The sequence below is a fragment of the Mus musculus genome, chromosome 11 (genome assembly GCF_000001635.26).
Source record: "Mus musculus strain C57BL/6J chromosome 11, GRCm38.p6 C57BL/6J".
NCBI classification, from domain to species: domain Eukaryota; kingdom Metazoa; phylum Chordata; class Mammalia; order Rodentia; family Muridae; genus Mus; species Mus musculus.
Window position 1 is genome coordinate 104,791,621 of NC_000077.6, and position 17,097 is coordinate 104,808,717.

The 17,097-nt window shown below is 37.7% G+C and overlaps 1 protein-coding gene across 1 annotated transcript in view; it reads left to right on the forward strand.

Moving 5' to 3' along the window:
* Gm11639 (predicted gene 11639) overlaps positions 1-17,097 on the forward strand; it is a 227,902-nt gene that overhangs the window by 10,412 nt on the left and 200,393 nt on the right. Inside the window, exons 5-12 of the mRNA XM_017314877.1 lie at positions 914-1,033; positions 3,248-3,301; positions 6,053-6,154; positions 11,655-11,708; positions 12,581-12,685; positions 13,520-13,579; positions 14,276-14,374; positions 16,175-16,216. Of these exons, the coding sequence (XP_017170366.1) occupies positions 914-1,033; positions 3,248-3,301; positions 6,053-6,154; positions 11,655-11,708; positions 12,581-12,685; positions 13,520-13,579; positions 14,276-14,374; positions 16,175-16,216 (636 nt within the window). The remainder of the gene's footprint in view (positions 1-913; positions 1,034-3,247; positions 3,302-6,052; positions 6,155-11,654; positions 11,709-12,580; positions 12,686-13,519; positions 13,580-14,275; positions 14,375-16,174; positions 16,217-17,097) is intronic.

The window sequence follows — 17,097 nt, forward strand, 5'->3', positions numbered from 1 at the left end:
TAAAAGGGATCATTGAATCCCCTGAAAACTAAAGTTATAGATGGTTGTAAACCAGTATGTGGGAGTTGGGACTTGAACCTGGGTCCTCTGCAAGAGCAAGTGTTTTTCACCATGAGACCATCTGTCCAGCTCCTAAATTGAAAATTTAAACTAATAATACTATCTGTGACAATACTCTTTTAATATATTTTAAAATATATATGTGCTTTGGCAAAAAATAGAAACAACACAGCAATTTAAAATACCCATTTTGTTTCTTGAACGCTAGTTTGTAATGGTTGGCTTCACATGGAAATTTGTTGCTTGTGGATTAGACCTTTCATGTCCATTGGCTGCTCTGTGCCTGATAAAAATAGTGGTGCTATGTTATTGTTTTTTAATTCTAGGAAAATTTAATACATAACTATAACTAAATTTTAAACAATTTAGACTTCTAGAACACAAGGAAGCACAGGAGATCCTCCTACTCAGAAGACTCATTTATAGTAATATTTGCAATCCAAATCATTGCTGTAGGACTGGAGATGCAGCTTAGTTGGGGAATATTGGCCTAGCATGCACAGAGCCCTAAGTTCCAGTCCTAGCACCATAGAGCAGGCATATTAGACAATTATATAACCAAGATATTATAGTGAATTAAAAGTATTTTTATTTTTTATTTTATTTTATTTTATTTTATTTTATTTTATTTTTTTACTATTTTCACAATTGTGGGGGTTGAACTTAGGACCTTGCTCATGCTAAGCAAGTTCTCTGCCACTGAGCTACATCACCGGCCATTCATTTAACTATGATTCATGTTGGAAAGTGTAACAGAGACCCAGGGATGGTTTTCTTCTATTTCAAAAAGTATGTAGTACTTACATAGACATCCTACTTTTATGTGATTTCATATTTTCATTAATTCTCTCAGGTCGTGTTTCCTTAGAAGAAAAGATTGATGCCAGTAGTGTGGATGACATTTTGAAAAGCATGGACATAACACTCACAGACCAGGAGAAGAAGGCTCTTTTTGAACACCTGCCAGTTCCTGGTGAGGCTCCAAAACATCTCATAGTAGTTAATATTACTGGGTTTGTTTGTTCTGAGATCTCCCTGTGGGAGTTTCTGATACTAATTTGAAGCATCTAAGCTAGCTCCTTTTCAAAAGCAATCACTACACAATCACGAAAGTCTTGCTTCTTATTGTTTGATAGGGTGAGAGGATGTGAGTAACTGGCTTGTAGTCTCTTCTTTACTGGTCGGCCACAACACTGGCTCATCCTGCTGCTGGGTTAATTCTCCCTAAAGCACAGCTCTTCAAAGGTTACCCTGCTCTTCAATAAAGCCTCCAATGGTTATCAGCTTTTATCTTAAGGTCTTTGATCTGTTTTGAACTAGTGTTTATGCAGGGTGAGAGATGGGGAACATTCTTCTACATGTGGATATACATTTTCTCCTGCATCAGTCGCCACTTGATAAAGAGGGTGTAGGTTTTTCAGTGTATGTTGTTGGTACAACATTGTCAAGAATGAAGTAGCTAGAGCTGCTTGGGCTTTTTCCTTTTTTCTGTTTGCCCACATGTCTGGGTTTTTGCCGGTATTGTGCTATTTTGGTTAAATATAGTTTGTGGTATAGTTTAAAGTCAGGAATTAAGATACCTCCAGCATTGTTTTTTGCTCAGGATTATTTTTGACTATCCAGAGTCTTTTGTGTTTGCATACAAATTTTTAAATTATTTTGTCCATTTCTGTGAAGAATGTCACTGGATTTTTTTCATTATGATAACTTTGAGTCTAGATTGCTGTTATTTATATGGCCAATTTTACACAATTCTGCTACTCTGTCAGTATGGGAGGTTTTTCCATCTCTTACTGTCTTCCACAGGTTTTCTCTTCAGTGCCTTATAGTGACTATAAAGGTCTTTAATATCTTTGGTTAAGTTTTTTGCCTACCTATTGTTTTTCTTGATTATTAATTCAAAGGATTGAATAGAGTCGTTAAGGGGTTCTCAAGTTCCCCTCTAAAACCTCACAAGTCAGGCCTTCATTACCTTATTGCTCTCACAGTTATTCTTCAAGTTCCCACAACAGCTCAATAAGCTTTGAACACGTGATGGCTTTCCCAACGTCCTTCCACAATCTTCCCGTAAGCAACTGTCAGGTCTGTCGCAGTAGTAAACCACTCTCAGGTAGCAATTTCTGTCTTAGTTAGGGTTTCTATCACTATGAGAAAACACCAAAACAAGAAGTCACATAGTGGAGGAGTGGTTTATTTCTGCTTACAGCTTCTGGGTGTCATATTCCATGACTGAGAGAAGTAAGAGCAGGAAGTCAAGTCAGAAACCTGGAGGCAGGAATAGAAGCAGAAACCATTGAGGAGTGCTGCTTTTCATGGCTTGGTTGGCCTGCTTTCTCATAAAGCTCAGGATGGCCTGCCTAGGGTTGGCACGACCCACAGTAGGATGTGCTAGGCTCCCCCACACCAATCATTAATCAAGAAAATGCTCAACAGATGTGCCTATAGGCCAATTTTACAAATACTGTCCTCACTTGAAAAATCCCTCTTTCCAAATGACCCTAGCTTGTGTTAGGCTGACATAAACTAACAAATACACTATATAATTCAGATTTCTTTCCACACAGATAAGTATCAGGACAATATAGAAGCCAAAGGTTAATATTAGTTTATACTGTCATAACTTCTAACTTTTCAAATGAAAGTCATGTTATATCCCCATAACTTATTTTTAAAGACCTCTAAATGTGAAAAACAGAAACAGACCCCTGTTTTTTTCCCTCTCCATATATTCAGGAGTACATTTTTAACTGTTCTCTGTGAAAAGCTCTTCTTCATAGCTCTGTAATTCTTTATGGCTCTGTAAACTCCCAAAGTCATGTATTACATCTAAAGACTAGATTAAAAACTTAACATATTAGATTACACATTTAAATGTGATGTTATAATCAGCATCCTTATATCCAAACATTAAATAGGGAAAATATGTGTATTATTACTCTTCTTTACATGAGAACAATAAGTATAGAATCTGATTCTCTTACTGTCAAAAGTATTCAAGTCAGTGGTTGTCATTTTTTTGAGGATATACCATGTGCTAGGCATGGGCTTAAGCACGTCATTGTTTTTCAGCTCTGAGACAGGTGCTGTTGGGGTCTCTGTTTTAGAAGTGGGGAAGCAGAGGTATAAGAGATGGGGAAATACGTGAATTTATGTGAACTATATGAAAGTATGTGAATTTACTTCATAGGTGATGAAGGCATAGATATGGAAACATTGATCGGTGCTGTGAAGATGCTCAAAGGTAAGTGCATCATCTTGTGAGACCACGTGAGACCACGTGAGGCCACGTGAGGCCGGTAAGAGCACTGTGCTCATTCTTTATTATTTTAATTTTTTTTATTTTGTGGATTGGATTATTTTAAAGTATATGTTAGTTACACAAACATGCATGTGACATACGTTGATCAGAACCACCACAACATTTAGCCCTGTTGTGTCGTCTACTTTTTCTCAATTCTCTTTTATTCCTTACAAGCCCTCCTTTTCCTTGTATGTCCTTTTCCTTTTTTAAGCCTTATAAAGTCCACATATGAGACTTTTTTTTTTTTTAGTATAGCTTATTTTGTTTAACTTGGTGATCTCTAGTTTTCATCCATTTTACTTCAAATGAAAAAATCTGTCTTCTTTATTGCTAATAAAACTTAATGGCTGAATAAAACTCTGTTGTGCATATCAACCACATTTCTCTATATATTAATTCAGTGATGGACATTTGCTGGCTTTGTAACCTGGCTATTGTAAGTGGCTACAAAAAAACATAGTACCTAACTATAGCTGAACTTAATACTTTTGGATATCACTTAGAAATATAAAACTGGATCAAATGAAAACTTTTGTGTTTTTTTTCCCCCCAAAGAAATGCCATACTGAGTTCCATAGTGGTTAGAATAACTTAAATCCCTACAATGGAATATATAACTGTTCCTTCCCCCTAGTTCCTTGTCATAATTATTATTTTAATATTGTTTAGAAATAATTTAGTTCTTTATTAAATTAGTTATGTTTACTACCTATTGAAGTGACTGTAAACTAAGATTCAGAGGCTTGGAGAGATGTCTCAATTACTGCGAGCATCAGCTGGTCTTCCAGAGGACTCAAGTTTGGTTCTTGTTTGTTTATTTGTTTTTTGTTTTTTTTTTTTGAGTCAGAGTTTATCTGTATAGTCCTGGCTCTCCTGGAACTCTCTAGACCAGGCTGGCCTTGAACTCAGAAATCCACCTACCTCTGCCTCCCAAGTGCTGGGATTAAAGGCATGTGCCACCACTGCCTGGCTCAAGTTTGCTTCTTAACACCTACAGGCAGCTGACAAACATTTGTAACTCCAGTCCCAGGAGGTCTGACGATCTCCTCTGGGCGTGTGGGCACTGGATACATGTGACACACAGTCATACATGCAAGAAAAATACCCATATGCATAAAAAAAACCTAGAAAAATAAATGACAGAGAGACAGCCCAGTGGCTAAGAGCACTGACTGTTCTTCCAGAGGTCCTGAGTTCAATTCCCAGCAACCACATGGTGGCTCACAACCATCTGTAATGGGATCTGATGCCCTCTTCTGGTGCGTCTCGAGACAGCTTCGGTGTACTCATATACATAAAATAAATAAATCATATAAAAAGTAAGCGGTCAGCAAAAGTTAAAAAGGAAAAGAAATTATCTATTTTGCACCCTCCTCATGTGACTTCCCTACAGAAAACTGCTTTTAAAAGTACCTGGTCTTAGTTCTTTCCTAATCAATTCCATAGGTTTAAGTGATATGCTTACAGTGCTGTTCATAGTTACAGTAGTACCTGCCAAGCCTCTTGATTGTCTCACTCTTTTATATTCTTAAGAATTTCTAAAGCCCCTAAAGACCTCTGGTTCATATAGGCTTTAGCTATTGATATTTAGTAAATTAGAATTAGAAAAAATAAAAATAGTTACATAATTTGTTAAAAATAATAATACCAAAATAATTACCTTTGCACATAAATTGTATGCTTTCTATAAAAACTTTTTTTAAAATTTAGTGAGTACAAGTGTTCTACAGTTTTGCCAGTATCTTACTGGATTGCCATATCTTCTTGAATTTGACAGGGTAGCATATATTCTGATGAAATATATGACAAAAAATGTGGCCTGACTGGTGGGAATGTAAATGAGTACAGTCAGTGCAGAAAGGTATGGACATATGGAAGAAAAAGTTAGCAGTAAGACTTCCATGTGATCCATGACTGAGTTCATAAACAAAGGCAAGCTTACTAGAAACATGCGTGTGTACCGTGTTTATTGGGGGGCACTAACCACAATCACCAAATTATAGAATCAGCTCTCAGTGGCTGAGTAGATAAAACATGGTACTTTGTCATATTAAGATTTTATTAAGCTGTACAATGAAACAACATTGTGTTGTTTTCAGGAAAATGGATGGAATTTGAGGTCATCATGTGAGTGACATAAGCCAGTTTCAAAGTCAGGGGCCACCTAAGCTTCTTTGACACAGACACTGGGCTCCTGGGGGATAGAGTCAGAAGCCATTTATATTCTGTCTAGGGTATTTGGGAAGGAGAAAGACAAGAGCACGTGCCATCATTGCCACCCGTTAGGTCACTTTTGAGAATATTTTAATAGGAATTTAAAAAACTCACATTTTATGTGTTCATCTTATTCTAGCGTATTTTTTAAGATTATTGAATGATAAAATGAAGATTTATATTATTAATGTGATCTAATAATATAAAATATTCACAGAAAACTCAATGTGTGCAATATTTTAATAGTATCCACATGAATTATTGTCTGTGTTACTATATAGTACTCAGTTTTTCCTGTCCTTAGTCATTTACCATGATCCACTAGAGAACAGTTATGAAGAACAGTTTTTGCTTTGACTATTCTACTGAACAATTCTCAACTTTTTATTCTCTACAACAGTAAGACTTTGTATTTTCATAGCTAGAAACCATTATAAAATTACCTCTTGTATGATTCACTTTTCTATATCCTCAAAGAAAAAATTGATGTTACTAATCTGTCCAACTTCCTGGATGATATGGGTGTCGAGCTTTCAAAAGAGGAACAAAGCGACCTCATTAATCATCTCCCAGTCAGTGGTGAGCACATCAATTATTTTAATGCCTTTCAAATATGACTTTCAGAGTTAATTATAAGGAATGCTGACATTGAACAATTACATTTATGTGTTTCATTTATCATTTAGTTACTTGAAAGTATACAGAACTATCAGGTACTAAAGGAGGGAATGTGTTTGTATGTGTTTATAATTTGGACGTTTAAATAAATGATAAGATTGTTAAACATAAAGTAGTCGGACCCTAATACTACAAACTAACACAGAAATGGGGTCATTAGGAAACCTAATGTAGTAGGGGAAAAAGGACAGGAGAGGGTGTGGAGACAGGTGAGCAAGAGGGAAACAAGAGGAGATGGTCCATCTTGGTTGATGGCTTAGTCCCTGGAAGCTCTTGGTTGTTCTTCCTATGGGGTTGCAAACTCCTTAAAGTCCTTCAATCCTTTCTCTAACTCCTCTATTGGGAACCCCGCACTCAGTCCAATAGTTGGCTGCGAGCATCTGCCTCTGTATTTGTAAAGCTCTGCCAGGGCCTCTCAGAAGAACCTATATCAGGCTCCTGTAAGCATGCACTTCTTGGCATCCACAATAGTCTCTGGGTTTGGTAACTGTATATGGTATGAATCCCAAGGTGGGGCAGCCTCTGGATGGCCTTTCCTTCAGTCTCTGATCTACACTCTATCTCCATATTTACTCCTGTGAGTATTTTGTTTTTCTTCTAAGAAGGACCAAAGCACCCATACTTTGGTCTTCCTTCTTGAGCTTCAGGTGGTCTGCAAATTGTATCTTAAATATTTGGAGCTTTTGGGCTAATATCCACTTATCAGTGAGTGTATACCATGTGTGTTCTTTTGTGACTGGGTTACTTCACTCAGGATGATATTTTCTAGTTCCATCCATTTGCCTAAGAATTTTATGAATTCATCATTTTTAATAGCTGAGAAGTACTCCACTGTATAAGTGTACCACATTTTCTGTATCCATTCCTCTGTTGAGGGACATCTGGGTTCTTTCCAGCTTCTGGTTATTATAAATAAGGCTGCTATGAACATAGTGGAGCATGTGTCCTTCTTACCAGTTGGAGCATCTTCTGCCCAGGATCTTCTGGCTTTCATAGTCTCTGGTGAGAAGTCTGGTGTAATTCTGATAGGTCTGCCTTTATATGTTACTTGACCTTTTTCCCTTACTGCTTTTAATATTATTTCTTTGTTTAGTGCATTTGGTGTTTTGATTATTATGTGACAGGAAGAATTTCTTTTCTGGTCCAGTCTATTTGGAGTTCTGTAGGCTTCTTGCATGTTCATTGGCATCTCTTTCTTTAGGCTAGGGAAGTTTTCTTCTATAATTTTGTTGAAGATATTTACTGACCCCTTGATTTGGGAACCTTCATTCTCTTCTATACCTATTATTCTTAGGTTTGGTCTTCTGATTGTGTCCTGGATTTCCTGGATGTTTTGGGTTACGAGCTTTTGCATTTTAAATCTTCTTTGACTGTTGTGTCAATGTTTTCTATGGTATCTTGTGCACCTGAGATTCTCTCTTCTATCTCTTGTATTCTGTCAGTAATGCTTGTATCTATGACTCCTGATCTCTTTCCTAGGGTTTCTAACTCCAGGGTTGTCTCCCTTCATGATTTCATTTTTTTTATTTCCATTTTTAGACCTTGGATGGTTTTGTTCATTTCCTTGCCTATTTGATTGTTTTTCCTGTAACTCTTTTTTGTGTGTGTGTGTGTGTTTTGTGTTTTTTTGTGATTTTTGTGTTTCCTCTTTAAGGGCTTCTACTTGTTTATCTGTGTTTTTCTGTATTTCTTTGAGTTATTTATGTCCTTAAAGTCCTCTATCATCATCATGAGAAGTTATTTTAGATCCAAATCTTGCTTTTCCTGTGTGATGGTGTATCAGGTACTTGTTATGGTGGGAGAGTTGGATTCTGATGATGCCAGCTAACCTTGGTTTCTGTTGCTTATGTTCTTGTGCTTGCCTCCTGCTAACTGTTTATCTCTAGTTCTACCTGCCCTGGCTATATCTGACTGGAGCCTGTCCTTCCTGTGATCCTGGTTGTGTTAGAACTCCTCAGAGTCCAGCTGTCTCTGTGCTCTTGTGATTCCAGGATCCTGTGATCCTGAGATCCTGGGTATGTCAGAGTTCCTGGGAGTCAAGCTTCTTCTGGGACCCTGAGATCCTGGTATGACCAAGGATCTTGGGATCCTGTGATTCTGTGATGCTGGGTATGTTAGAGCTCCTGGAAGTGGATCTTCCTCTGGGTGTTGTGGGACTGGCTGAGGAGTTTGCACCCAAGTTAAACCAGTGCAGACCAGAAGGAACCCGGGCCACTGGTCAGGTTCCTGCGTTCCTGGATCCCACTGACCTCAGTTCCTCCCATTGGTGTTGGAACAGATGTTGTGTCCTCCTCACCTCGATCCCATGGTCCTGGGCATGTTAGAGCGCCTGGGAGTGGAGCTTCCTCTGGGTGCTGTGGGACTGGTTGTGGAGTTTGTGCTCAAGATAAACCAGCGCAGACCGGAAGGACATGATTTATTTTTAATTTGCTCATATATTACATGCTAAGAACTATACTGGGCTCAAGAAATACAAAGAAGGATTAAGTCTATTTTCACTAGCATAGAATGTATAATTTACTTGGAAGCAGGATGAAATATGAAAAAACTTATGTAGTAAGTTTTAAAAGTGCCACAGTATTTTTGGTGTGGTGGGAAGGAAGGAAAGTTGAAGGAAATGATGTTTGCATTCAGGCACCTGTAAGGAATTGAATCAGATAAGGAAGGGTTTCCTTCTCATTTATTTTTTAGGAAGTTAGAGCTATAAAAGTAGGCAAAGCCATATCTTGGGGGGGGGTCTGTACTTCATCCTATAGGTCAAAGTGTAGGAAGAGCCACCAAAGAATTTCTTGGTTGTGAATAACATCATGCTTTGTCCATTATCCTCCAAAACTTACTGGACCAAGGATGACAGATTGTAATTAGAGAGCCATTTTAAATTACAGATACATTTTCACATACTTGTGAGAGTTAGATACCATGAAACTATCTACACCGTGTTCACTTAAGTGTCTCTAATGAACAAATGATGTGATGAGTGTGCACAGTAGGGCGCTATATTCCACCTTTGAAAAGGAGGACATCCTGCACTTGCAATAACAAGGTAGACCTGAAAGACAGCATGCCAAGAGATATAAACTGCCAGGGGCCTGCCCGGCCTTAGGAACTGAGACTCAGGTCAAAAGACTGGTGATCTCCAGCTTTGTAGGATACTTAACTTCTTATTGTTCTGCGCTGAACACTTAACTCTATATTACTATTCTGTGCTTCATTAAGCACTGGGGAAGCTTAACTCTTTATCTCTCTTATTATTTACTTTCTTATTCTCTGTGCTTGAATAAACACTGGAAAGCTTAACACTTACTCTATAATTCTCTGGCAATTAACTGTGCCATATAGCAGTGGGGGATTCAGTAGAGGATTTATTGCTAAGGCTCCTTTCTCTCTTGCCCAGAAGCCTCACCTCTCTTTGGCCAGTGGCTTGGAGCAATTAACCAAGAAAAGAAAGTCATGCTTGCAGAAACAAAACAAAACAACAAAACAACGTTTATACAGACAGTGTGCTCAGAACCTCACACATTTATACAGACACACAGACACAGTCACGTTTTTTGTCGAACCTGACCATCTGTCTATTCCGCAAGTATTTATGCATATGTACATAATACACACACACACACACACACACACACACACATAATGGATGGAGCAATAGCCCCCATGAGCAGGTTTCATTGAGCAAGCACCAGTGCAGAAAGAACTCACTCATTCTGGATGAAAAATAAGCTCCAACCTTTATTGCTCAGGGAAAGCAAAAACTTATCTTTTTATTGAGTATTAAGAAGCCTGGTCCTTGTCAGTGAGAAACAACCTGCTGTTAAGAAAAACCCTGTCTCATGGTAAGAAGCAGCCTGCCTCCTCTCTCTGCTCTGTCCTGCTCTCTCTGTGCTCTTATTGTCATTGTTCCTAAGTCTTGTACTTTTTCAAGTACACGATCCCATGGTATTCTAAGCATCCTTTTTTTTAAAATTCACAATAAATTCAATCTTAAATCCAAATCATAAATTGAATAAGATGCTACAACAGAGATATTTACATGTGTTTTCAGTAAGACAAGTTGTTAAATTAAACATTCATTTTCTGTCACTAGCTCCACAGGTTCATTAAGAGTTTAAAAAAATAATCCTTATGTCTTAGGTTAGCATGGTTTTGTCAAGAGGCAAATCATCTGCCTTGTGTCTCATTAGTATTGAGGTTCTGTATAGATAAACCAGAAAATATTTTATCTCCTCTTATTGCACCTACAATAAATTAATCATTCCCAGTTTATGACCTTTAGTTATCAGATAATGGCTTTCCAGCCAACCCAGAAGGAATGTTTTCCCTGATCATAAATCTATTTAAGCCTTCTTTCTATTTTAGTGCAATTAGCTCGTTACACATGAAGGTTTACAGAGCCCTAATTGCAGACTTTTCTATAGAGGGTTCTTAATTACTAGTATAAATTTAGGGATTCTGTAGCATCATTATCAGGAATTATGAAATCATCAATTTGTCTACATGGCATTGCTACAAGAGAGTACATCTTCACTGATCTGCAGAAAATCTGCCCAATAGGATAGACCAGGAATTATTAGACTAATTTAATAATGACAGGAAAGGCATATCAGCATTAAGAATGAAGCCTGAGATGAGATTTCTGAAGGCCTTGCAGTTTAGAATTTACCCATTGCAGACTGCAAGAATAGTGACCCATCTCCAGGAAAGTCATTTGCTAGCTCTTGGCTCTTTCAGATGGCTCCTGACACTAAACCAGACACAGAAAGACAAATACCACCCGACTTTGCTTATATGTGGAATCCTTGTGTGTGGATATGCATGTGTATGGGTTTCTCTTGCATTTTCTTTCTTTCTTTTTTTCTATGTTTGTCTGTTAGTTTGTTTTTATTTCTGCTTGTTTGTCTGTTGGCCTGTTTGTTTTCTAAAGAGAGAAGAATGAGGTCATGAAATTGGGTGGGTGGGGAGGTGGGGACAATCTGAAAGGAGATGAGGGAGAGTAAGCCATGAGCAGAATAGTGTGTAAAAAAATTGCTTTCAATAAAAGGAGCTTATTTCAGCTAAAAAAAGAGAGAGTCAAACTTATGGGTAGAAATAGACAATAAAACAATAGTTAATAACGTACTCAACATATATTAATACAATAAACTTAAATAGTAAACTTTAATTTGAGAAGGAAAATTAATTGGGGAGATCTGACATACCTCACGATAACTATAATGAGTGACAGTGAATTATATACTAAGTTGATAAGAGCCGGTCCAATGAAATGGCCCAGTGAGCAATGGCAAATCAGATTTTGCAGATTTGCTTTTTATACTACCTTTTAGAAGTTATGGTGATTTGAGTTTGAATTCCAGTGTGATTACTGCCTTTGTTTGAGTCCGTGTTTCTTTTCCTATAGCTGAAGGGAAGGTCAGTCATCTTCAGCTGGTAGATACTATCAAGAATCTCAAAAGTGAGTAAGAGGAATGCAACTACAGCTTTAAGTCATTGTGATATCTTGTAATAATTTAATGTTATATATTATTATAAGTATGCATATTCATAGTACACAAACTTGAAGACTATATAGAAGAAATAAAAAGGACAAGAGGACACCACCCAAACTAAAAAACCAAAGTAAGAATAACAATATTCATCCCTCAGTATATTTTCTTCTATTCTTATATATTATGAATTGAAAAATTGACTTTTGAGGGTTTTTTGTTCATACTATTTTGGGTTATTAAGTGATAACAATTTTATTGATGGACAGATAACCTATATTTATTGATACTTTCTTCTACAGCAGATATTCTATACCATTGTATTTTCTAAGATATCTTTTAAATCTATTCCTAAATCATGTATTTACTCTGGCTTTCATTTTTTAGAAGTGCATAGAAATGTTAAATTTCATAAAGCTTCAATAATCAAGTTATTTTTTTTGGCTAAAATAACTAATTGGAAATCTAGAAAAAAGACTGAGTTAGAGGAGACAAATACCATTCCTAGTTTAGGTAATAACCAATAGCAAAATAATTGTATTATTTTCTTCATGATGTAATTTATGGGTAGACAATTACCAATGTCACATTTTAAAGCTTTGTTTTAGTCTTATCAAGTATTGTTATGACCTTGAAGAGGATTAATGATATCCAGTCCTCTTTTTGACTTTGATACTTATTTTGTATCAACTTTAAAAAGCATTTCATCACACCGGTGGCCTTACTTTGTATTGGGAAGCAAATGTTTAGAAATAGAATGTATGTGCCCAAATATTCTATGTGCATGTGTATGAAAACCATTCTGAATTATGTAAAAAGAATTTGTCTCATCTTTCTTAAGGTGGGAAAGCTGACATTGAGAAGTTAGAAGGTATCTTAGGGAAGATGGGACTGGCACTTACAAGCCTAGAATTTCAGAATCTGCAAGAAAATCTGCCAATTGACAGTAAGCATTTCTCTTGGTATGGATATTATCTAAGCGCATTAGACATATGTATGAGGAGGTGTCAACTACATTTATTTCTCTGTGTTGGAGCTTTGTGACACATTCAGAAAAGTTATGTCTTGAACTTGAATTTATCAGAGTAGTATCCTTTCCATCCGAGGATGGCAAAGAGCTTTCAAAGCAGTGGAAGAAAAGTGTGTTTCAATGCTATCCACTCCCCTTGCTCTCCTTAGCAAGGTCTTTTGGAAATCCTGCATTTGAGTTAATGCAGCTTTAAGTTTCAAAGGTTAATCTTCATGCTTTTAGGCCCTTTAAAATATAGATGTTGGAGGATGTAGGACGGTGTTGCAGGGTGGGGACTTGGGAGGGGCTGGAGGGAGGGAAGAAAGGGGAGGAACAATGTAAGCATGTTTTAATTAAAATTTACAAAAGTAAAACATATAGATCAAAATATGTGAATTCATTAAAATTGTCTTTTATTGCTAGAACTGGCAGGTATAAGTAACACCTCAGAATCTCCCGGCTGGGAGTGACTTAGTTTAGGAAAAGAAAACAGATAAAGAAAAGATACGAACATTGGTGAATGGAAATAGAAGGAAGGAGAAGGCCTAAAAGAAATACAGCAAGGAGAGCTGGAGATGAGGAAGAGGGTAGGAAATGCCATCCAACAGTTCTTAGACTAGAAATAGGGACAGACTGAAGGCTCATGGGTAGGATCTGGTCCTTACTCTTCCACTGCAGTGTCCCGATTCTAAGTCAGATCTTTGTTTTATATATTTAAAGTACACTAGTGGGTTTGCAATTGGTTTTTAAAATGATTTTTTTTTATTATAGCTGATGGAAAGGTAGATCTAGGTATACTTCTAGATCAAGTCAAGCTTCTTAAAAAAGAGGGTAAGTAAAAAATTATCACTAAAATAAGAAATCTTAATCTATACTAATGCACTGTTTAATATATGTGACATACAGTAGTTTGGGTCTTTGCAATCTGAAAATCAGTACTTATAACAGTTTTGACTAGGAACCAAGACTTTGTTAACAATATAGACCACTTTCCAGGTAGCCTAGATGACAAAATAGCTATTGATTTAGCTAGCATTTTAATGTTGGGTTGTTTGCTTTCAGTTTGATAATTTATTCAGGCAGTCTTCAATGAGTCTTAAAGTTCTAGGTCCCTCTCTAGGTATAAGAGATTTAATGTGGAATAAGATAATGTCCTTGTATTCATGGAACTTACATTTTCTTGATAACTGGGGCAGAAATTACAGAAAACAATGAAAACAAAATGCTATTATAGAAAAAGGTGGTCTAGCCAGCAGCCACAGAGGGCTGGTTTACCTTAGAGTTGCTAGTTACAGAATGGCAGCCTGGTAGACAGAGCAATGCCTGAGTTGAAGTCTACAGTCACCTTCCTTTTAAAACTTTGGCCAAGTAGACATTTCATCTACATAAGTTGAATCAAATAAAGTTTGCTTCCGATTCTGGTACCAAATATCGTTTTTACTTGGATAGATTTTGAACATAGTAATAATAGTATATGGACATTGTCCTTGCACTGTGGAGTTTCCTAAGTTTGTTCTCTTTCCTAAGAGGGGAAAGCCTATGACACTAACCTTGACACCATTTTGGAGAAAATGGGAATGGATTTCTCTGACAAAATATCTGAAGAATCGGAAAAGCACATGGAAGGTAATTGTAATTCTGTGTTTGCCAGGCCCCTGCATAGCCTCACAAGAGAGAGCTATATCTGGGTCCTTTCAGCAACATCTTGCTGGTATATATGCCTCAGTACGGGGGAACGCCAGGGCCAAGAAGTGGGAGTAGGTGGGGGGGAGGGTATAGGGACTTTTGGGATAGTATTTGAAATGTAAATGAAGAAAATACCTAATTTAAAAAAATATTTAAAAAATACCAGCTTTTAAGTTTTGACATATTATCATGTAGTGAAAGAGGAGGATCATGCTGTCAATTCATTGTAAGCAAGTTTTGAAAATAAAACAGGTAGTTAAAAGAAAAGTACAAATGAAAACAATTTGGGACTTAGAAATATGAGATTAACAAAGGTCTTCACTGAAAATGAAATCTGGATATAGTCAGTTTAAACAACATGGGTGTGGGGCTGAGGAAGTGGCTCTGTTGGTGAAGTACTTCCTACTCAAGCATAAGCCTATGAAGTGTGCACCTGTACTCTCAGTGCTGGGGACTCAGAGACGGGTGAAGTCATGCGGCTCACTGGCCAGTCAGAGAGAGTTGGTTAGCTCTAGGTTCAGTGAGAGATCAAGTCTCAATATATAAGATGGAGGAATTAAAGATACTCTATGTCAATATGCACACAAATTTGGAGAGAGAGAGAGAGAGAGAGAGAGAGAGAGAGAGAGAGAGAAGAGAGAGTAGCAAGCATGAACACACAATACTGGGGGCAGGGTATTGTGATGCCCTTAAATCCTGATTCAGGTTGATTTGATGGAATGGAGCAATGGCTCATTTGGGATTCTGAAAATTTCCCATACTCTGTTCACAATTAAGAATTTCACAGGGTTGAGGGTTCAGCTCAGTGGTAGAGCACTTGCCTAGCAAGCATAAGGCCCTGGGGTATATCCACAGATATGAAAAATTAATCTTATAGTTTGTAAAGCTCATTGTGGTCTTTGTGATGTGTTCCTTGTCCTACAGTTGTTGGGAAGGTTCCATTTGGTAAGTTATTGAGTGGTAGCGCTGCACATGCCTGTCAAACAGAAGCCTTGGCACTAGACACTGAGTCTTCTGGAACCTTCATCTTGGGCCTCTCATACCTACAACTGATTTTTTTTCTTCAGAAATGCATTTTCATTTTTTATGACTTTTTTTTAAAAAAAAGGAATTTCTAGATATTCAAGAATTCTCTCTCTCTCTTTCTCTCTCCCCCTCCCTCCCTCCCTCCCTCCCTCCCTCCCTCCCTCCCTCCCTCCCTCCCTCCCTCCCTCTCTTTTGAGTGGAAAAAAAATCACATTAGAGAGCTCACAGAAAAACAGCCAAAATGATGGATTTGGAGAAGATTATTTTTTATTTAAGTTTTTGGGTCCTTTTTAATTACATGTATGTCTGTGTGTACATGTAAGTGCAGGTACCCACAGAGGCCAGAGAAGAACATCAGATCCCACGGAGCTGGAGTTAGCGGTGATAGTGAACTGCCTGATGTGGATGCTGGGAACTGAACTCCAGTCTCTGCAAAAGCAGCAAACATTCTTAACCATTTCTTTACCTCTCCTTTTAATATTTTAACTCATTGTTCTAAAGCCCTAATGTAGTTTAACATTACAATACTTAACACAAAAGAGTGTGCGTGCTATTTAAAGAGAGCTCATTTCTCATGTTTTCACGGTGTGGGAAGGAATTCTAGAAATGTGACTATAAGGGTCATGTTAGTTTCCTATGTTCTGTTTCACAATTAAGAATTTTGCATTGTTTGTGAATCTTACTGAGATGTCTGGTTTGTACTTTGCCTTACAGTCCAACTTAGCAAACCACTGATGGAATTTCCACATATTTCAGGTAAGAAGATACGGGATGGAGGTGATACAAATGCTTTAAATAGATATTCTTACCAAGAATGGTGGTATGTGCCTATAATCTCAGGACTCGGGGCTAAGGCTAGGAGCTTGAAAGTTTTCGGTTTTCTGAGGCCTAGCTTCCAAATAAAAACTATATTTGTTTGTATGTGTATGCACTGTATGTTTATGTGTGTGGATGTATATGGGCCCATGTGTCAGAGAGTATGTGTGTATGTTTTTATATATATATTTTTTACTATGTATTTTCCTCAATTACATTTCCAATGCTATCCCAAAAGTCCCCAATACCCTCCCCCCACACTCCCCTACCCACCCACTCCCACTTTTTGGCCCTGGTGTTCCCCTCAACTGGGGCATATAAAGTTTGCCTGTCCAATGGGCCTCTCTTTCCAGTGAGGGCGACTAGGCCATCTTGTGATACATATGCAGCTAGAGACAAGAGCTCCGGGGTACTAGTTAGTTCATAATGTTGCACCTATAGGGTTGCAGATCTCTTTAGCTCCTTGGATACTTTCTCTAGCTCCTCCATTGGGGGCCCTGTGATCCATCCAATAGCTGACTGTGAGCATCCACTTCTGGGTTTCCTAGGCCCCGGCCTAGTCTCACAAGAGACAGGTATATCACAGTCCTTGCAACAAACGCTTGCTAGTGTATGCAATGGTGTCATCGCTTGGAGGCTAATTATGGGACGGATCCCTGGATATGGCAGTCTCTAGATGGTCCATCCTTTTGTCTCAGCTCCAAACTTTGTCTCTGTAACTCCTTCCATGGGTGATTGTTTCCAATTCTAAGAAGGGGCAAAGTGTTCACACTTTGCTCTTCGTTCTTCTTAAGTTTCATGTGTTTTGCAAATTGTACCTT